Source organism: Odontesthes bonariensis, chromosome 6 (genome assembly GCF_027942865.1).
Source record: "Odontesthes bonariensis isolate fOdoBon6 chromosome 6, fOdoBon6.hap1, whole genome shotgun sequence".
NCBI classification, from domain to species: Eukaryota; Metazoa; Chordata; class Actinopteri; order Atheriniformes; family Atherinopsidae; genus Odontesthes; species Odontesthes bonariensis.
In genome coordinates this window covers 38304511-38325835 of record NC_134511.1, presented here as the reverse complement: position 1 = coordinate 38325835, position 21325 = coordinate 38304511, and the positions used below count along the sequence as shown (strand labels likewise).

The 21325-nt window shown below is 40.0% G+C and overlaps 2 protein-coding genes across 3 annotated transcripts in view; both read right to left on the bottom strand.

Annotated features, from left to right (window-relative positions):
* The window catches only part of skic3 (SKI3 subunit of superkiller complex), a 35755-nt gene extending 18963 nt beyond the window's left edge, over positions 1-16792 (bottom strand). For both annotated transcript variants that reach the window (XR_012769945.1, XM_075468733.1), the window contains exons 1-39: positions 16741-16792; positions 16218-16307; positions 15962-16105; positions 15620-15711; positions 15413-15488; positions 15162-15308; positions 14859-14957; positions 14631-14739; positions 13563-13703; positions 13322-13420; positions 12506-12630; positions 11711-11797; positions 11472-11575; positions 11235-11361; positions 10842-11021; positions 10563-10687; positions 10217-10467; positions 10005-10107; positions 9713-9895; positions 9398-9548; positions 9225-9303; positions 8403-8464; positions 8237-8293; positions 8085-8153; positions 7647-7721; positions 7257-7398; positions 7045-7138; positions 6813-6890; positions 6588-6712; positions 6373-6496; positions 4596-4820; positions 3074-3146; positions 2859-2912; positions 2541-2652; positions 2238-2366; positions 2035-2159; positions 1768-1932; positions 1185-1337; positions 422-552 (exon numbers count right to left, since the gene is read on the bottom strand). Coding sequence is in view for 1 of the 2 variants with exons in the window: in XM_075468733.1 (XP_075324848.1) it covers positions 422-552; positions 1185-1337; positions 1768-1932; positions 2035-2159; positions 2238-2366; positions 2541-2652; positions 2859-2912; positions 3074-3146; positions 4596-4820; positions 6373-6496; positions 6588-6712; positions 6813-6890; positions 7045-7138; positions 7257-7398; positions 7647-7721; positions 8085-8153; positions 8237-8293; positions 8403-8464; positions 9225-9303; positions 9398-9548; positions 9713-9895; positions 10005-10107; positions 10217-10467; positions 10563-10687; positions 10842-11021; positions 11235-11361; positions 11472-11575; positions 11711-11797; positions 12506-12630; positions 13322-13420; positions 13563-13703; positions 14631-14739; positions 14859-14957; positions 15162-15308; positions 15413-15488; positions 15620-15711; positions 15962-16105; positions 16218-16307 (4505 nt within the window). In the remaining variant the exon portion in view is untranslated. The remainder of the gene's footprint in view (positions 1-421; positions 553-1184; positions 1338-1767; positions 1933-2034; positions 2160-2237; positions 2367-2540; positions 2653-2858; positions 2913-3073; positions 3147-4595; positions 4821-6372; positions 6497-6587; positions 6713-6812; positions 6891-7044; positions 7139-7256; positions 7399-7646; positions 7722-8084; positions 8154-8236; positions 8294-8402; positions 8465-9224; positions 9304-9397; positions 9549-9712; positions 9896-10004; positions 10108-10216; positions 10468-10562; positions 10688-10841; positions 11022-11234; positions 11362-11471; positions 11576-11710; positions 11798-12505; positions 12631-13321; positions 13421-13562; positions 13704-14630; positions 14740-14858; positions 14958-15161; positions 15309-15412; positions 15489-15619; positions 15712-15961; positions 16106-16217; positions 16308-16740) is intronic.
* A 150-nt stretch (positions 16793-16942) lies between these two features.
* On the bottom strand, positions 16943-20669 carry arsk (arylsulfatase family, member K). The gene is made up of 8 exons (XM_075469134.1): positions 20419-20669; positions 20092-20221; positions 19851-20010; positions 19277-19559; positions 18994-19165; positions 18109-18333; positions 17757-17972; positions 16943-17657 (listed from the first exon to the last, which is right to left on the bottom strand). The coding sequence occupies exons 1-8, from the start codon at positions 20539-20541 to the stop codon at positions 17362-17364; spliced, it is 1605 nt and encodes a 534-aa protein (XP_075325249.1). The 5' UTR covers positions 20542-20669; the 3' UTR covers positions 16943-17361.
* Positions 20670-21325: the final 656 nt, after the last annotated feature.

The following is a 21325-nucleotide window of genomic DNA, read 5'->3' as shown; positions in this document are numbered from 1 at the left end:
GACCGTGTCCACAATTCTTCTCCTCTTATTATAATAATAGGCACAGGGGAATCTGTATGTTTTTGTAGCATCTCTCAAGAAATTGCACCATGTCATAATTGCTGTATTAGTTCTCAGCACTCATAGAAACACACTCTAAATTCAGTGATCTGACAGGCTTGGTACGGACAGAACATTATGTCAAAGCAGGAGAGGTTTGCTTTGCCAGTTGCTATGCACTTCCAAAAGGAACCAACATTTTTATAGGAGAGAAGTAGGCGGAAATCTGAAGTTTCAGGAACATTATGATTACTTCAGTAATGGCATGATATGATAAATCACACATGCCAATATGATCAAATCATTTGCATATCTGTGTAGAACAGACCAGTTATTTGCAACGTGTGCCTGCGGTTAATAGAACACAGTGAAAGCCACTGACCTAGAAGTCATCTTGGTCACATACTGGAGCATGGCCTGGAAAAGGAGGGCTATAGGGGATGAGCCCAGCTTCAAAACCTCAGTAGTGGCTTCCATCACCAGGTCCCTCCAGTCGTTTCCAGGTACACCCGCCTTAGAAGTAAAAGCACACAGGGTTTAGTACAGAACTAGCTCATAAAATCTTACATATATAGCCACAAAACTTTAACTTCTTTAAACTGTTCTGATGCACAACAGCCCTCACAAGATCTGTGGCTCTAATATATATTAGATGATATTTAAAGTTAAAAACAAAGATGAGAAAAATGTGTTCTAGAGGTTTTCTATCATGTGAGCAGCAGGCTAAAAACCATATACAAGCCAGTAAAAATCACAAAAGGCAGCTTCTTCTCTTGTTTGTATTTCCACTTGGCCTTGCCTGCATATAATATGATTCACAGCTAGATATTCACTCATCTTTCATCTCCTTTACTTTGCTTATGCTCACTTGACAGGGTTGTAGAAAGGAGCTGCCTCTGGCTTTGTGTGTATTCATTTACTATGCAACTCTGACATCACTCAAAACACTACAAGTTCTTAGAATGAAAACATAACTCTTAGGAAAAAAGAAACGTGTACTTTCCTCTACATTGTACGTCTAAAATGTTATTTTCTTGTAGTCGCAGTAGCCATGCTGTTTTTCTATTATAGCTCTACTTTCTGACCCCTAAAATTACAAATGTTTGGAGAGTCTAGAGTTCAATTTATCATACACAGATACTCACCATACAGGGTCCAAGAGCTAGTAGGGCCAGTCGAAGCAGGCTGCCTACCTGGCAGTTGTGCAAGCCGAGCTGTGAGGCTAGCTGCAGACTCTGTCTGTAAGCCATTACTGCCTGAATAAGCATGCCCTGGCTGCGATACACCTCAGCCAGCCACTGAGTGAAAGAGAGCAAGGGAGAGAGGATTATTATTGGAAGAGATTCACAGAGGGACTGGTGGAAGAGAAATGTGTTAAAGCAAAACTACAATGTCAAAATGCCAAAATAACAGCAAGTAAAACATATATAAAAAAACATCTTTATGCATTTAGTCTTATTATACAAGATGATACAGACTTCATCATAATAAGGAAGCCAAATCTGTTCTTAATTGCAGGTAGAAACAATGAGGTCCATTGCTGTGTTATTCTATCTACACATATAAAAACTTACAGAAAAAGAAAGGATAATGATTCACAATATAAAGTTGTTGAATGCATGTTGTTTCATTGATTGGGCTTGAAATTCAAGAGTTATAGCTCGTCACTTGAGCTAGTGGTGCATTACTCAATGATGCACCACTTGAGATGTGAGTGTATGCACTTACATGCCATGCCCCGAGGTTTGTGGGGTTTATTATCACAGCTTTGTTGAGATGCTCCAGCACAGGGTCTGGGAGGACAGCATCACTGTTAGCCATTTGAAGGCTATGGTACTGCACCTGTCTCAATGACAGCATCACTGCTGGGTGTTCAGGGGACACGTTCAGAACCTGAGACAAACAAGGCAAAGGAACATGCAGATTTAAATCTTACCATTCCAATTTACATAGTGAAATAGGGTTGCATGTAAAATGTGCCTGTTAATGGTCCACCTGTGTGCAGAGGGCCTCTGCCTGCTCCAGTTGACCCTCCAGTATAAGACCAGTCACGGCTTGTTGCAGTACCCAACCTTCCAGAGACTGAGCTAGAGGGCGCTCTATCTCCTCCACGCCACGCACTATGGACCAGAAATGCGTCAGCTTTACAACCAAATACGCTAGAACAAAACACAGTAAGAGCACACAAGTGAACACACCTTTCTCAGAAACCACTGACATGAGGATGTGCTGCAGTGATTTCCTGCGAGGAGCAGAGCCAGAAAGATAGCAGGAGGTGTTTTCAGTGTGACAAGCAGCCATTAAGCCCGCCCATGTGGCTGGATCATCTGAAGGAAAGAGAAGGACTGAAAATTCAGGTATCAACATGCAGGCACAGCAACACATTCTCACAAATTCATTTCCATGTACTTATGTTTATCCAATGCTACTTTCAGTTCTGGATGAAGAGTAATTGTGTTTGTATGTGAGGTAGTTTGATGAGTTTATATGCGTTTGTCTACCAGGACAGAGCAGCACGGCTCTCTGCATAGTCTTCAGTGCATTCCTGTGACTATCCTCTCCAGAATGTCTCCCATTAGCCAGCTGGTTGACTCCACTGTACAGCAACGCTCTCTGCACTCACACACGTTATATCGTTTCAGCTTAATATGCAAACGCTTGGTCAAGGACACTGAGTAAATCTTTTAGTAGAGTTATTTTTCAGGTGCAGAAATGTGTACAAACAGTGCAAAGTGCAAAGTTAAAGTTCATTAACAGCAATCATAACATATTAGGAAACAATATGCAATTTAAAAAAAGAATTATTCTCAGATTTTTACCTTTCCTTGGGTCATACTGGAGAGACAGGCAACATGGCCAGCTACTGCACCACCCTGTGATACAAAGGAGCAAAGTCTTTAATCAAATCATTTGGACTGTCCGGCAGTATTACAGCAAAAGAGGATGAGACTGCTTAGTTAAATGTGATACAATTAACTAGCCTTTCTGTTTTGTGATCGGAATGTGTGCACTGCGTGTGTGTATAAATACTTACATTTGCCTTTCTAGGGTAGTATTGTGGTATTACTCTGGACAGAAGAGCCCAGAGAGATGGGTTTCCAGGATTGCTGTAAATAGCAAAGAAAAAGGAGATAAAGGAAGTCTTAAGCCCTTTTCATACTTGAGATGCGTAGCATTAATGGCTCCATCGATATGTTAAAACAATGACATTCAGCCATTCAAATATGGGTCAGTTTGCCATTAATGTTTCTTCAGGATTCATTCAGAGATGTCTTACAAAGTACAAAAAGAGACTAATTCAGTTTAACGATAATCGTCTTTCTGGAGTCTCACAACAGTTTTCTCACAACATGTTCTCTCACCATAACAATAGATGTTAGCCTGCCAAATAAAATAAAAGTAATTGTGGTGGGAACTGATGGACGAAGCTAAAGATTTATTTTTGTTGAAGCCTAGTGATCAGTCAGTGTTACACTAGTGAATACTTAATTGTGCTAAAATGACAGTGTAGCTCTTATTAATGAGAAGAAAAAAAAGGTTCCGTTTTCTTTAACTGAGGATGTTTCCACACAGTCAGAGCTGTTTATCAGATCAGAGGCTGCAGCACCACACAGAACTCTGCAAGTCATTTTAAAGTTAGTTATTACATACTGACTTATATCGAGCTGAGAAACATGAAGGATTGCGGTGGATGTGAGGAGTTGAAAACACTGATAAATGCAGAAGATTCAGTTAAAGCACTTTTAAATGCTTTTATTTTATTCATTTGGTGTAGATGCTATGAAAAAGTAACATAGCTTATTTATTCAATAATGCAGCCGGTTGGATATCTTTGAACAGCTTTTAAAATGTTAAATTAACCCTGCTCTGTCGTGCATTCTTATCCCGGCAATAAATAACACCTGTACTGAAAGTAATTTGTACATGTTACCATGTTCAATCTGCGGTCTGTAAATGTTACAGAAAATCCACAGGGGGATAAGTCATGAATGACACGGGCATTTCCAGTTGCCCCCAGATTAATGGAAAGCTGAAGATGTGTGAAAGGGGCTTTAATGTCTATATACCGATGCCAGTTGACCTGGTTGACAATTCCGAGGAGCGAAATAAAATCTCATGAAGGTGTTTATAAGACCTTCCTTTTATCATGTCGGAGTAGAAAAGACTGCACAAAGTGCAACCAGCACATATTTGTTGTATACCGATTCTTTGTCGGCTGCTTTTGATGAAACATAGAGTGGGTAAGTTAATCTTTTAGCCAAAGAGTTAATGAAATATTCCTGCATACGATTAATAGAGACAGCTAAACGTTAAGCCATAAAAGACCCTAAACCAACGATTGATGTAAATCCAGGGACACATGCAATCATGCTCACTTTTCATTTAATCTTGCATAATTTAAGCAAATTCCACAAATGCTCTTATAATAAGGTGCAAGAATCTTTTTTTCAGTATCAAAAGGGAAAGTTCAATATTAATTCCCTTCTTTGCTGTGAAGTTGGGTTTCTGTAGGGTGCAGCACATCATTAAAGTCATAAGTCATAAAAGCAGCATACCTGTGTACAGCTCTGGAGGCCTCTCTTTGTACAGCACTATAATTGCCCTGCAGAGCCAACAAGGTGCAAGTCAGTAGACACCGCTGCTCCACAACACTCCCAGAGGCGGAGCCTTGCTTTAGAAGCTCAGTCAGGGCAGCAGCAGCCAGTGTGGCATCACCGTGGACCAATCCAAGAGCACATAAACACAGCAGGGACTCTGAGATTGGCTCCTTCAACATTGAACTACGACACAGATCAGACAGACATACTGATAGAATCATTTGCACAAGAAGAAAAATATGTATTAGTATAAGTTTTATTACTTTAGCTTTTTTCCCCCTTGTAACGCTCATATGTTTTTTGGAAGCTTTAGCAGTTTTTAAACTTTTTATGATGCAGATGGTGTGACCAGAGTACGGAGCCCCTAAAGGGACATGGAGGGATTTTTTTCTTTTTGCGAGATCTCGCAAAAGTTTTTTTCCCACGTCAGTGAACCAGAAGTAAAACATGGCTTTGACATAAGTGAGAGACATCTGAAAAGAATACTCAGGGCGAACATGGCTACGGATTTGATGTCTTTATATGTTAGGCCAATACTAAAATAGAAATCAATAAACGTCTCCCACGGATGATGGGTAGGCTCCTCCATCGCTGTGTCTGTTTTACTTCCGGTTCACTGACGTGGGAAAAAAACTTTTGCGAGATCTCGCAATACTTTTGCGAGTGGTTAACTAGATTAGAATCTGTGAACAGACAGCGGCTCCCCTGTGTCCAGCTATTTGGACCTTTTCTGTTCAATTCCCAGGTCTACTACAGGTTCCTGAATAATCCCCCCCCAAGCAGTGATTCAGGAAGAAGTCTATACCATTCAAGAAAGCTGTGATCTTTATGCACAACGATTCTCAATCACACACATTCAAGTAGTTCAGTCTTTTGCTGTAAGGCAAAGCTCTGAATGACCTGGCAACTTTAAAAACCTATTTCCAAGTCATCCTGGGACATTCTCAGGCAGTCAGGGAAAATAATACATTATTTCAAATGCACTTGGGAACCTTTAGTTTCTGCTTCTCAAAAATTGGTGCACATAGATCAGGACATGGATTCCACTGATGGGAGGATCGTGGCAGTAACTGAAGTGTCGACGTGTCCTTGGGCAAGACACTGAACCCCATGTTGCCAACCGATGCACCCATCGCTGTGTGAATGTGTGTGATCGAGAAAAAAAAGCACTGCCTAGCCTGTAACATGTGAATGTGGCTTGTGGTTTAAAAGCGCTTTGAGTGGTTAACTAGACTAGAAAAGTGCTATATAAGTACAGTCCATTTAGCATTTAACTGAGTGTCTATTTTATTTACTGAACATCAGGCCAAAAATTCCTTTGATTGGGATTTTGAGTTCTTATTTATTACAAAAACAACCAAACTGGGCTTTTTTTTTTTTCCCCGTAACTGCAGAGGCATCATCATTCTGTGCACAGAATGATGATGATGATCACCTATTAACTTTTCATTCTTACAGTCCCCTCTCTTTACTTTCTAAAATTTGCACGTTGACTGAGAGCCTTGTATATATGTTAAACTGTAAAAATTGATTCTGTAAATGCAATCTGCCTTATAGCTGTGTACACAATGTAGCTTGTATAATAAATACTAGCTATTATAAAATAACAAGAAAAAAAATAAAGATTTCTACAAAAAATAAATGAAAAATGGTGAGGGGAGAAGCATTTTCAGGTAGTACATCAGGATTTAAGAAAAGGAGGTAACAAACAAACCCGATAACTCGGTAAACTCACCATTTAAAGAGTAGAGTTTTGGCTGAGTCCAGGTTTCCTTGCCGGTGCTGCAGCAAGGCCAGAGCAGTCAATATGTAAGCCTTCTCCTTCTCGCTGGAAGCCACAGCCAAGGCACGTTCATATGCTTCAGTACACACACACGCACATCATTATTCACTCACTTTTTTATGTAATCACTTAAAACCTCTGTCTTCCATGTGTTGCCCAGTACATACCTGTGGTGCTTTCTGGGAAGAGTCCAGCCCTGCAGTAAGCCAGAGCCAGCCCAACCAGGTCACTGAGCTCCTGCAATGGAGTAGAATTATAAACGTGCACTGCCTCCTCCCACTGGCCTGAGTTGCTGCAAAAGACACAATAGGACACACAAAGAGTGACGTTTAGGGTACGTGGTCAGTTTATTCGAAGATTATGAAAGAGCATCATAATGAGAAACGGGTTACCACAAAGCACGGCCACAGTTGCCGAGAGAAAAAGCCAGCTCCTCTGGAGAAGACAGGGACTGAAGCAGTTCAACTGCCCTGAGGACGGATTTAATATTGAGAAAGGTCAATTGTCAACAAATATATGAGAAATTATGTTCCTATTGGAAAAAATACTATCACCTGGATCTCATTTGTTTTCTTGATAAACTGTCACATAATTCAGCAGTCAGTCAGTCAGTGTAATTCATACCTTTGGTATGCCTGTAAGGCCTGCCTCTTCAGCTGCAAATGCTCATTAAGGTAACCCAGCATAACGAAGGCAACAGGGTCAGACTGGATCCTCTCTGAGAAGGATGCATGGTAAAGTCACATGACACAAAGTCAGTCTAAAGACACGAGGTAACAGATAACCAGCACATCTGTGGTCCTGTGTTAACATCTGCACACTAACAGACGCAGTACCCGTGTACTTGCTGAGGGCCACATGAGCAGCAGAAATGGCATTCATCTGCACAATGTTGTAGCGGTACAGTTCAGTGTCTCTGTTGCTCTTATCCAGCAGGGTGGAACAAACCCAGTAGGCATAACCTTTTACGCCCTCCATCTGACAGAGAAAAGCAGAAACGTTTGGGTGATGATGGAGTGACAGGCAGTGAGCAGAGTCTGACAAACCAACTGGAAACAACATGATGTTCAACTTCACTGCATCATCACTAATACCAATCCCCACTGGTAACAACAAAAGGCTAAGAGTTCAAAACTGTGTGGAGTAAGAAAGGTGAAGTAAAGAATAGTTATTATCTAGCTAATGAATGGGTATTACAATAGGAGTGGATTTGAGACGTCACATACATGTGTGCTGAGTTCAGTGGTGTGCCTGAAAAGATCCATGGTGTCATAGCTTCCCACGCTTTCTGCTATCAGCGCCTGGTGGATGACAAAAGCATTAAACTATAATTAAGATAGATAAAGACAAAGAGGTTAAAAAGACAAACTATAAACTAGTACTTTCACTTTAACTCAATGTTACCAGCCCACACACCAAATGAAAATGACACATTATATTTCACTGATCTTGGAACATATGCATCACTGAAGTCATCTGATTGTCTCTCTCCCTGTTGAAAATTTTAGGTCATATGTGGCTGCATTTGAGGGACATACTGCTAAATATTGTATGTGCATGTGAAAAAACATGCTAACTTTAACCAAGTTGACATTTCCTGAACATAGTGGCAGTAAAGACACCTTTGCAACATTATCTTTTGGTGTCTGAAGGTGACCGAGTACCTGTCCAATCCAGCAGTTGACATACAGTGGCTCCAACGACTGAGCAATCTTGAAGGCCTCATGCGCAAGCTATCACAAAAAACACAGTTTATTTTGTGAAAATGTCATATACCCAATGTGAAACAGCATGTAGGGAAAGGGATCTCACACACTTCTATTTTATCCTTCTTCAAATATAGGGTACCGAGGTTTGTCCAGGCAACAACATTCTGTATTGAAACATTAAAAAAAAAATCATGTAAAAAGTTCAGACAAAAAAATAATAGTTATAGTAATAGTTAATAAATTCATGAAAAAATGAAAATGTGCAGGACATACATTTGGCTCAACTCGTATGGACTTTATGAAGCAATGCTGAGCCAGAGCATAGTTCCCCAGACCTGACGTGAAAAGATAAAAGTGTGTTCATTTCTCCAACATTAATCAATCAGAAGTAGTTATATTATGATGTAAAGAAAGAAGTCATATTTACATAAGTGACTAAGTTATGCACTAGGCCAGATAATTTAATTGTGAGGTAAATAACACAATCAATTTGTAGTTGCTGTCGCTACAGTGGAAGGCTCTGCTGCCTGCGCTCTACTAACAGTAGTTCTTTTTAGATGACAGTCAACAAGGGCTTCCCCGACTAAAACCCATCATATCAGGAAAGCTCATTATAATCACACTACTGACAAACAGATTTCCTGACTTTGAAGCTTTTCATGCGCTTTTAGCATAGTTTTTTCTTTTCAAAAACATACCTACTGAATAATGCAGCAACGTTTTGAACAAACATGAACTACTGTATTGGTGCAATGATTATATGGGCGCGCTGCAACAGAAGCACTCAACAAAGTGCCAGATCAAAGCTGGCAAGGAGATGAATGTGAGAGAGGGGGTTTAAGTTTTCTGTTGCTCCTGATTTAATAACTGAAAATAATCATATGCAAAAAGTTCATGGCAAAGTACCAAGACCTCCCCCCACTCCAAAATTAACAGACCAATGAAAATCTTAGATCTTTGTTGTCGGCCAAAGCGAAGACAACTGGAGCAGTTAACAAATTAAATTTATAAAGACAAGGCTAAGGATATAAGACAAAATGTTAGGTCTTTTGCTCTAAACACATAACATTATCATTCTTCCACAGATATTGTTACCTTTGTTCATGGAAATCACTCCCAGGGCATTCCAGTAGCTGTGGTTCCCACTGTCTATCATGATAGCCTTTTTTAAACACTGGAAGGACGAAAAAAGAAAAGAAAACTCTTAAAAGATTATTTCTGGGGGAACAAAACTATGCAAAACTGTTGTGTAGGGTTCTGTGAATTACCTGCTGGGCCTTCTCAAGGTCCTGAGATGAGCAGTTCTTGTCTCCTTCTGTAAGGCAAGCTAGACTGGTGGCCTGGTGGTAATAGTTGAGCCCCAGATCATACCAAAGGCTGGGGACCTCAGGCAACAACTTCAGAGCACGAACATAGCACCTGCAACATAATCACATGTCCCTACTGGTGAGTACTTAATACTTATGGATATTCCAGGGACACAGAACACCATTATGTCATTATTATCTAATGTCAACTTTGCACAGTGTTCCAGTCTTATAAATGTGTGATTTGACATAGTAACAGTGGCATATATAGCTTACCTCTCTCCAACTTTGAGGGTTTGGGCCCCGTTCAGTATGTGATCCTGTGAGCTGGGGTCCAAACCAGCCAGTAATCCTGGCACCAGAACCTGGGCTCTGTTCGGTGAAACAATGCTAACTGCAGTACAAGCATCTCCCAGCAGCTTCCACAGACACGACAGGTCTGGTCGCAGTTGCACAGCTCTGAAGTGCACAGAAATGAATGAAAATGAAGATCAATGTCCATGATCAACGTGGGAAAACAAATTATCTGCATTAATGTTGATAAATGAAGTAAATGTCCAGTCACTACCTGAAGAGGTTTTGTATGGCTTGCTGAATGAGGTCAATGGCTCCTCCATCTCGGCAGTCATTCATTAAGCTTTTAGCAAGAGACAGCTGGCACTCCCCTAGGCCTAGGACAAAAATTCCAAATTTGGATTGATTAGTTACCTGAAATGTACAACAAAATACACCACAACATAATCATGTGCATGTTAAAGGTACTCTGAAACAAACACCTACCTTTAAGAGCAGGAACATAGTCCTGCTGTGCTGTGATTTGGAGATACTCTGCAACTGCCTCTTTGAACTTGCCCAGAGTCTGTTTGATAGCAGCTGCCTGGTAGACACTGTAGATGGAGCTGGGCTGAAGCTGATGGGCCTTGCCAAAGGCCTTCAGGGCTGCTGTGAAGCTCCGCCGGTTTAAGTATGCTTCACCTAAGCACTCCCAACACACCCAGTCCTCAGGGTCTGCTCTCAAAGCTGCCTGCAAACTATAAACATAAAGGACCAATAATACTGATACTCTTACAGTGAAACAATTGGACAAATGTCATGTATCAAACCATGTCAGATTTGAATCGCTTACTCAGCCACGGCCTGTTGATGATCTCCAAGTTTCAGGTAGTACAGACCTCGTCTCATCCAGGCCCATTTAGCTGAGCCTGGGGTGGCTTTCTCTATCACTGACTGAAGAATTGTTAAGGCAGTGTCCTGTGGCATTTCAGGGGGGAAAAAGTAGATTTAACAAAGAGAGTCAGGGAAGATGAGAGCATGGGAGGGTCAAGACAGAAGAGTTTGGATTATATATCAACAAAACAACTAACTCTCTGGAAATGGTGGCTTTTTGCCCATCGGGTCCACTCACCATATCCCCCTGGCCCATAGTGAGATCCACCGAAGCAGCTCCAGACTCCACATCGTCACTGTTCAACTGAAAGGCCTTTTTATAACAGCCTTGTGCACGACCATCATCATTTGCCACCTCACGATAATAATGCCCAAGGTAGCGAAATGCAGAGCCAAGGTGTGGATCTAATTTTGCAGCCTGAAATGGACAAATGAAACTGAAAACTAAGATGTCATTCACCTCAGAGAACAAAGATACTGTGATATTTCCTAAACATATTTAATGTATGTAGTGCTATTTTTTTTATTTATTTTTTTAATCATCCACACTTCAAAGCTTACATTCCTCTTAAACAGACACAGTATAACAACTTACATGACATCCCAAAATTTCAACAAATATAACACAAACCTTCAAGAAGTGTGTATGAGCCTTGCTCCGGTCTTTACGGGTCTCTTCACCCATGTCCCAATAAAGTTGTCCAAGCAAGAAAAAACATTCTCCACAGTCTGGGCTCTGGCTCGCAGCCTTTAGGAAACTAAACAGCAGAAGAGCAAGGAAAGACACGGTAAATGGACAGTTAAATGGACAGTTAAATTGACACGAATGTCACGCAGACAGACTGTGTTTGGTGTTTTTGTTTTTAACCTTTGCTCTGCCAGCTTCTGCTGGCCTTCAGCTAAATGTGCCAGTCCTTTCAGTGCCAATCCCTGGGCCAGGTTCGGATTGGAGGCCACCAGCTCTGATGACAACTATGAAAAACATTATCATTTCAGCCACACCGCTCCTTCTCAAACTGTAAGCATAAGCTTGGTGTTACTTGAAGAAATAGTAGTGAGAAAAAAAACATTTTTATCTGTAGAATTCAATGGGTCAAAACTTTATACCTTGAGTGCTTGATCTATCTTTCCTTTGTTGATGTACGCACGTCCTTTGAGAGCTAATAGCACTGGGTCTTTCTCAGCTTCTGGAATCTAAAAAAATAAAAATACACTTGAATTATTTTAAGTGGCAATAGATGAACCCAGCCTCCCCCAGTGTTTCAGAGAGTTTTACTATTGGTACTGCTGTTGCAGAACTTTCTATGTTCTTCAGAGCATTGCTGCTATCAAAAACACCGGATGTAGAACAACCAACACCAAGCAGCAATAGGACAAAATACCCTTACACACTTATAAGGTACAGTAAATTAGTCCATATCTAAAATAGGATAATAACTTAAATTTGGGTATCGCTTGTTAAAACAAGAGCAACAAGGGTTGGCATTTGGTTGGAAGGGGAGCAGAGGAAAATGCTAGGAGAAGGGGCTTTTCTCCACCATTTATCTATTCATTTAATCTATATTCAGACGTATAGATACTTTTTAAAGCTCGTCTTTAAAAAAAAGTGTACTGAATCGGTATCATGTTGTCGACACCGACTCTGCTCAGTTGAGACAGCCGTCCGAGAAGCTTGCCAATATGAAAATATTTATTTTCACATATTTGCCTTATTTTACCGACTTTCACAATGCAGGAAGAACTGCATAGAGAAAGTAGTGCTTTCTATGGACCAATCTGTGGCTTATGTTGTTCAACCAGCATTTACTTCCTAATGTATATGTTTCACATTCATATGTTGTTAGTAAGAAAATTTAAAAAAAAAAAAAGCTGAATAAACATAGCATTCATCAGTAACTTTACCTGTGAGAATATCTCAAAAGCTTCGTCTGCAGCCTTCTCTCCTCCACTTCTCACTAAGGCCTCTAGCTTCAGTCTAAGCAGCTTCACCCTCGGCTTCTTGTCTTCAGGAGTACATATATTCAAACCTAGCAGAAAGAACCACACTGAAGTTGGGTATGTGTTTTAGGTACTAAGATAATGTCGACGCTAATAGCTTTGTCTTTTACCAGCTGACATTAGTTATTTTTTATGGACTCTTGCTGATGTCTGACTGGATATATTCGTCTGAATCACAGATTCACAGGTTCAATAATTAACTCTTTCGGTGCCATTGAGGTCTATAGACGTCAATTTAAAAAAAAACGCTGACTGCCAAAGACGTCTATAGACGTCAATTGCGTTTTTTAACGGAGCGGGCTGGGGGACAATCTAGCGGAGTTTGTCACTAAATCTTAGGCTTGTAAACACTAAACAGAGAATGTACTGGCAAAATTACCCGCAAGGTGGCAGCAGTGCCACTTTGCACAAAAAAAGAAAAAGCGTGTTTTCTCCGTTTTTTGGGTCAAACAGCTGTTTTTGGTGAAACCAACCTATGTTCTACTGTCTATTACTAAAGGACTGAAAATGGTAGAAACAAACTTTTTTTTCCTGATGAAAGAAGAGAGTCTACTCTTTCGTTTGGTAATTTCGGTGTGTACATAGTCATAAGACACACTTTTCTGTGGGTCTTGGAAAATCAGTCAAAATACTGTAAAACACTTGGCAGTATGGGTGTCTCTGAACTGAAAATGGCTGGCAGCCAATGAGTTAAAGTGACATACTGTCTGTTAAATATACCTTTGGAGCATGATGTAGTGCTTTCTGTGTATCTGTGCATTTTAAACTGAGTCTCAGCCAGACTGTACCATCCTGTTGTTGAGCTCATTGTCTTTAGTCCTGATAAAACAGAGTAGACAAGTCAAAGACAGTTACTGCAAACCTCCTAAACATAAGAAAATGAGATTAATTGCTAATTTCAGTATTCCAAAACATTTTGTGCAAATAACAGAATACATTGTTTGTTACTGTGAAAACTAACCTTGTGCTAGTTCATTAATGGACTCGTTATACCTCCCTTCTTGCAATGCTTTGGTGCCCAGACCCAAGTGGCCTACTCCACTGTTAGGGACCAGATCCAGAAGCTGGGAGAAACAGCTGACTGCATAATCATCCATGTTACCTTTAAAACGTAACATAACATTTATTACGACTTATTTACCATCATGCAACCTGCCTACAAAAGTAAGAGATGACGCTCAGTGCCGTGAAAGTAGAGTTGTGCACTTTTTTTTTGTCAAATTACAAAGACATCTCGTCACAATCCAGTAGCCGTCTTTTTGTGTGGGTGTTGTTTGAAGATACAATTGGCTCAGACTGATCCATACGACCTTAGAGGCCAACCAACCAGCAGCAGGGGTTGTTCATGCAAATTTTTCAAGGATCGAAGAAATTTTAACCCAACTGTCATCCATCCCTAACCACTCTGTTTCTGTGCAGCAGCAGAAACCGAAGCTTGACACAGACAGCAGCAACATGGTTCCTCAAAGCCGGGTTAAATAAACCAATTTGTTTCAATCAACAGTATCAAGAGGACTTCCGCTGTGTTGGTAGGGCCTGATCCAGTTTGGAGAGGTTAGAAACAAGAACACTGTGGATTAAGGTGCTTAACGAGGCGAGTGTTTAAAAAAAAAAAAAAAAAAATGGAAGTGAACAAAGATGGAAGAATTTGCTTTGCCCTGCAAACCAGCCTGTCACCTTTGTCTGTAAAGCTTCACTGTGTATGACTGTGTAAGAATTACCATGTAATAGTTCACTCCATATCATCCTTTTTTTTTTTTTTTACTAAAAAGACCCAGTAAACAAAGTTTGTCATTATGACAGAATGGATGCATATAATCATTTGCAGTTTTATGTGAGATAATGTCAAAGTCCATTTAATGAGCTCATGAAGCTTTTTTTTGCTTCCGCTACGGGGAAAAACATTCACTTTTGTTTGGATAATCAATTTTCTTAACAAATGGAGGCCAGGAATTAGGGATGCAGTTTATACGGAACGTGTGTTGTGAACGAGTTGCTCGACCTGTGATGGAAGACAGCAGTGTCTTACCTGTTTTGAGGTAATGACAACAAAGGACCTCAAGAGGATAACTTTGGCTGGGGTAGAGTGACAGCATGGACTGGCACGCCTCTTTCATTTTGGCTTCTTCGTGTGGCAGCTGCAGAAAGAGCAGATTTATAATGAACAAGTCCACTGAACACCGCAAGGGATGAGGTCTCCCATTTTGATGAGCATGACGACATTTTGATGCTTCATCAGAAGAGAGTATGCACTTACTTTAGAAAGACATTTAACATAGTCAGCTGAGACCTTCTTGTGTTCTTCTCCTGGTACAGGTTCCATGAGAACCATGGCCTTCTCAAAAGCCGTGATCAACTGATAATTGCAAATAAACCAAACAAGACACAGAGATATGTGCAATAAAAGCAGCATTAAATTTTGTCTGTAAGGGACACTGGAGTGAATTACTTCCATAATATATAACTGCTACGAGATTGAACTGTTATCATAGATTAAATCAGAGGTAATGGAGTTTTATGAGTTGCAAAGGGTTTGCACAGATTAAGCCCATTTTCTTACATGCTGTTGAGTTTCATTATCTTGCTCCTCCTCGTTAAGGCAGTTTGAGAGGAGCTGGGTCATCTGCTGCAATAGTTGCACTAACTCTTTCTTATCCACAGCCTCTTCCTCTTTAAGCTGAACGAGCTGCAGCCACACCTTCGCCAACTGTCCACAAACACACGCATGCATCAAAATCCACTGTGCGAAAAAGCAAAGAAAAACTTTCAATTTTCCATTCATCTTTCATGTGTGCCCTCAAATGTACGTACCTTTAAATATTCCTTGTCAGACTGATAAATATCGGACAGCTTTTGGATCATTTCATAGCATTTGTTTTTATCTGAACTGTGAATAGAGAACATAGTGAAAATCAACACCACTACAAATAGACTTCATAAAAAGAATTTTTAAAAAACAAGCTACAAAATCACATTAAAACCTCATGGAGGTGCCCTCGAAAAAAATGTGCATCATACCTTGCATACAGCTCAACAAGCTTCTGGTAGACATTTGGCAGCTCAATTTTGAAATCCCACTGGTCAGTCTTTTCATAAAGATTTGCTAAGCCCTACAAGAAAACATTTATTGACATGGTGTATAATTACTACGCAGAGGGAGCCAAATAGCAGTACATCAAAGTTCCTCAACAAGAATGGACCTGGTTAAAAAGAAAGCCACATCCTTAAATGGAATCCAGTCATAATCTGATTGCTCAAATCACCGTTTAACTGAATATTAAAAACAATTAATAGCTCTTGGTATAAGGTATTCAAGGATTAGTGTGGTTATAAAATATTTCAAGACACCAGCCCCCTTACCTGCCAGGCCAGCAGCTGCTCTGGCTCCAGCTCCACTGCTTTCTTATAAGCCGTCTGTGATTGATCCGGTTGCTCCAGTTCACTGGCTGCCAAGCCGATGAATACCCATGCATTGTAGTTGGTCTTCTCAAGTTTCAAAACAGTCTGAAATCACATTAAAGAGAGCAAAGTCACACATCCAATGTTTGTCTTCCTTTTATTTGGAATGGATGCACATCCACTGCACCTCTGCGGATTTTAGTGTGAGATACCTCACCTTGCAGTGCTTTAAAGCCTCTTTGAATTCTTTGTTTTTAATGGCCTCTCTGGCACTTTTCAGTGCGGCTTTCACTTCCTTATTAGACATCTCCAAGAGACAACAAAAGGACAACATTAAAAGGAATTAACATGACAGGTAAATGCAACCCAGAATAATGCCAATTAACCATTAGGCTGCGGACAAAAGCCTTTCCAAGTAAAAAAAAAAGCCTCAATATGAATGAAGCAAGACCTTACAAACGTGAAATGTTCAAGTTACTACACACGGATAACATTTTAAAACGCCAACCCTGTGGCGTAACGGTAATATACCTGATTTTCAGACTTTCTGATTAGCAGTTATGCTAGCTAGTGTTCACTGCAATTTAGCATTTGCCGTTGCTTGCAGGGTGAAAATCAAAATACTTTCGCAAGACAACTGATTTTAATTCTTACTTTATATAAAATATAGCTTTTGTTCAATTGTGACGAGACCTTTGTAACCCTTGTAGGTTTATTGTGTAAAAGTTGTGACCACCTACTGTTTATGTTGACCACTTGCGCAGTCTGTAGGATGACGCGGAAGTGAAAACCAGGTTTTCATGGCGAATTTTCAAAATAAAAGGACTTTCAACTATAGACCCTTTGAGGCTGAAGATACAACCCGACTCAGTTTAAGCGTTCATACATTGAAAGAAAAGAAAAAAAGCAATAAACTGTGAAAAGATTAACGAACGTATTTATTCAACAAATAACATAAAAGGAAAATTTACTTTTAAATGCCTCATAAAGTAGTGATGTCAAAGTCCCACTGAAAAACAGACTAAGGTTTGTATGCATAATATGTGTAAGAATCCAGGTTACTGCTAATTTTGAGTTTAAGGCATTAATAAAGATACATTAATAGGTTGTCATAATTTTAGCTGTTGCCCAAAAAGAGATAAAGTAAGGCAAGGCAAGGCAAGTTTATTTGTATAGCACAATTCAACTACAAGGCGATTCAAAGTGCTTTACAGATACATTAAAACAGTAGAAATAAAAAGCATGATTTAAATTTTAAACAAAAAAGAAAGAAATAAGTATAGGTTAGCAATGGCTCTCTTAATGTCAAAAATGTTGAATCATAGTGCAATTCCAGCTCATAGAGATACACAATTTTATGGCTATACAATTTCATGAACTTGTGATGAAGATCCATAGAGCCACTGGTCAATAGCTTTCTCATTGGCAAATTCATCCTCTTGCCAATCTACATGCCACCTGAGGTTAGCAATAGCCTGGCTGTAGTTTCTCCCCAAACTACTGCGCCATGCACCAAATGCCTTTTTATTGTAGAGATGAACAGCTGTAGAGACTTTTGGATAGTCTACAATGCTGCGTAAGAGCTTGTCGAGATGTGCCTGCACATCTGGGAATTTTAGAACTGCATTGTGAAGTTCATCCTTGTCCAGTGTTAGGTCTGCAAAAGCAGAAAAGAGAAATCATAGGGCATGAAATTTTATCATGGTGTCTTTCTCTACAATTATCAGAAAAGTTAGTGTCTGAAGCTTCGACTCACCAAAGAGTTGTGGGGGAACAGTGAGCCCATCAGCGTAAGTGATGTATTTCCACCGGCCAATTCTCAGCATGTATGTAGAGGCATTGACATTACAACCATGATATTCACTCAATACCCAGTTTGGATGTTGCTTCTTGGGAAAATCACCGGATTTGGATAGCAGAGGAAGCAGGGAGTGACCGCTTAAGTTACCAATAGTTGAAATACCAGCAATCTCTGCAAAACAGATAAATGAATAACATAAAATTCTCAAGTCATTATACTTTATTGCTTTAGCTATGACAATACCTTGAAAGAAATATTTTTTATATCATATAATAATTTTCAAAGTGTTTTCAGTGTACCTCCTTACCAAGCACAGTAGGATAGAGATCAACCAAAGACACAAGCTGATTGACCTGACAGCCAGACATCAGCCCAGGGCCCATGATGAGCAGGGGAACAAGGGAGCTGCCTTCAAACATTGACATCTTATAGAACTGCCGATGTTCCATGGCTAATTCTCCATGGTCAGCCGTGAAGATCACCACTGTGTTGTTAAGCAGGCCCGTCTCTCTCAGAGCTGAAATCACCTGGCCTGGTGAGACAGAGGATGTGGGAGATGCAGAATGGCAAACACAATCTCACCTCTAACCGCTCTAAAGAGAGCCTTGCATAGGTATTAAGATATTCTAAAAAGTTGATTGTGAAAATGAATTATTTGAGAAAAACTGCTTCATTTATCATGTGATAGTATTTTCTTCTGTTGGTGGTGTATAGAGTAAACAGAGATGAGGAACTGTTGCATGATAAATAAAAAACGTATCAGTTGTCATTGAGGCATGGAGAAAATTCTTCCTACTTTAATGCCGAACTACTTATCACTGTGCCTAGAAAAAGAATTAGCTTTTTAATCTTAAATGTACTTGTTCCTTGCCTAATGATTTAGGATTAGACTGAGTTAGGAACTCGAAAAAATAAGCCATAATGGATGATATTTGGTTTGTAAATTTGACTGGTATAAAACACTGGCGTGCCTAAAATATAGCTCTCTGTTGATGATGTCACAACTTATGTTATCAATTGTTTTACAGCAAGTGGCACAGAGAGAAAAACTTTTATTTTTTAAAGGTTCTGTGTGCATGTCACATCATACTTGGAAGTACAAAATAAACACCAGGGTCGAGTTTAAATGTATCTCATCCTCAAGTCCCTCCCGGTGAGAACAGTCTCTTGTAAATTATTGCTGTCAACTAACCCAGCATGGCATCAGCTTCAGCACACATGGCATAATAGAAGGCCCGAATGCTTTTAACTTCCTCCTCAGTGAAATCCCCACTGCAGTTTTTGGTGAAAGTGGAGTAGTAGTCAACAGGGTGCATGGAAGCCATAGGCAGCCACTTGGGAACAGAAATGAGCTCAGAAGACACCTGTGTGTGCAGAAAACCAATATCAAGATTTAACTTTGATTTTGGTCAAGAGCTACAAAGTTATTCAGTAACAACAGACATAGAAGATACAAACCAGAAAAAAATACGTGCCTTTGTGAGCCAATATGGTGAGCTAAGGAAGGTGGATCCACCTGCAGTGGGCCCCAGAGATTCAGTTTTATAGGGATGAGGTAGATTGAGGCCAAGATAAAGAGCAAAGGGCTGGTATGAGAGTGCAGCTGTCTGATGGATCCACTGTGTAGCTTTATCTGTGTTTTCCCAGTCTTTCTTCATTATCCTTATGGTTGTCATGTTCCCAACAAGTTGAGAAACAGGGCGGCCCTCTTGGCGCAGGAGGAATGGAACATCTCGTGTCCATGCCTCAACACGATTACTGCAGTAGATGCACAAAAACAAGAAGTGGAAGGAAACATGTGAAACAAGTGCCAAAACAATGATTCACAATGTGTAAAAAAAGAAAAAGCTGCACACATTGACAGTGTATTATTACTTAATACTGCTTTAAACAGTACATCAACGGCAGCTGTTTCGTGTAAGTGGAAGTTTGTATAATATTGGCCATAGTGTGTTGAGCAGAAATAGGGCAAAGTAATTTAAAGTGCTTCCCTTCCTGATGTTGGCTTGACAAACACACTTGCCTACCTCTCTGACAGTGTCTGCTTACCTGACAGAGTGACTTCCTGAGGTATAATCCAGCTTGCCGATCATCTTGGTGCGATATCCATTCCTCTCCAGCATATCCATCCACGTGGTTGCGTTTGCATCTAAGCACTTGTGGTTGTTCCATGACTGGGTGAGGTGGACAAACTGTCCGCTCCACATTGCTGAAAACCAGGATTGCATTATATGCACTTTGTCTTCAGTCACAGAAACCTAGAGTGAATTTTAGTGGGAAACTCACTTACCTGCTCTTGAGGGGCAGCAGATGGGTGAGTTGGTGTAAGCATTGATGAAGGTGGAGCCGAGTTCCCTGAGGTAGTTTATGTATGGTAGCTGTACGAGTTCACTGCCGGGATCGAAGGACAGCCGGCCATCCTCAAGAAATAAACACACACACACGCACCGATCTAGACAACTTTGACACAACATTATACAACAGCAAACATTTCTGTAGATAGTAAAACAATAACAAGAAGGCCCGTCTTCTCATTCTGCTTTAGCCTTTTAAACAAAAATCACTGCCAATTACAGTGACAGAGTTGTCACAAATCTCCAGTTTAATTCATACTTACAAATGCATCACTCATCACCATCACAATGTTGGGTCTGGCAACATTTTGGCAAGTCATTTGAAAGTAATTTTGAAGGAAGAAAAGTAAAGCCAAATAAAACGTAGGCCTACTCATAACTTCCATTCACCGCCTGCAATTGGAAATCACAAATAATGGCATTCATCCGCGCAAAAACTGTTCCTTGTGACCGATGAGAGGAGTTTACTTTGGTTTATCAACATCCTGGTTCAGCTTTCAAAATAAAATGCTTCCTAAAGCGAAGTTGTCCGGATACACATCTGGAATGTCATCCCCGTGCTAAAGAGAAAACCTCGTCTATGGCTATACATACGTGACACACATCGACTTAACCAGCTACCCTGAAAAAGAAAATAGCAGAGATAGAATTAAAAAAAAATTCATGTAATGGCTAAGATACCACTCAAGAGGGCAGCATCTATCTATACATCAGAAGCATCTCTCTGTCACATTTTTTTTTGCTGAACTAGCACTACAATTATCACTACTGTTACATTAGTATAAGTCATTAATATGTATGCTCAATATGTACTAAGAATACCACACAGCAATATGACATAGCATAGTATTATTCGTCACAGCATCTGGAGAATTGTGTAATTACAAGACATAGCAATACATGTGATTCATCATACATTAGTTTTAGATGTTGTATGACATGCCATCTAGTTTTAATGGCGTTGATAACTGCAGATGAAATTCTAACTATGGATCTACAATCATCAATACAATCTTCTCAGCACCTTTACAAAAGGTGGCTTTGGAATACCATTTCCGAGTGTGCCGTGTAATGAATAAAACTGAATTAAAATATCTAAACATATCTATCAGGCATCGTTGACTTTCTTGTTAAAAGAAATCAACATAAGTTATTGTGACGTTCAACAGG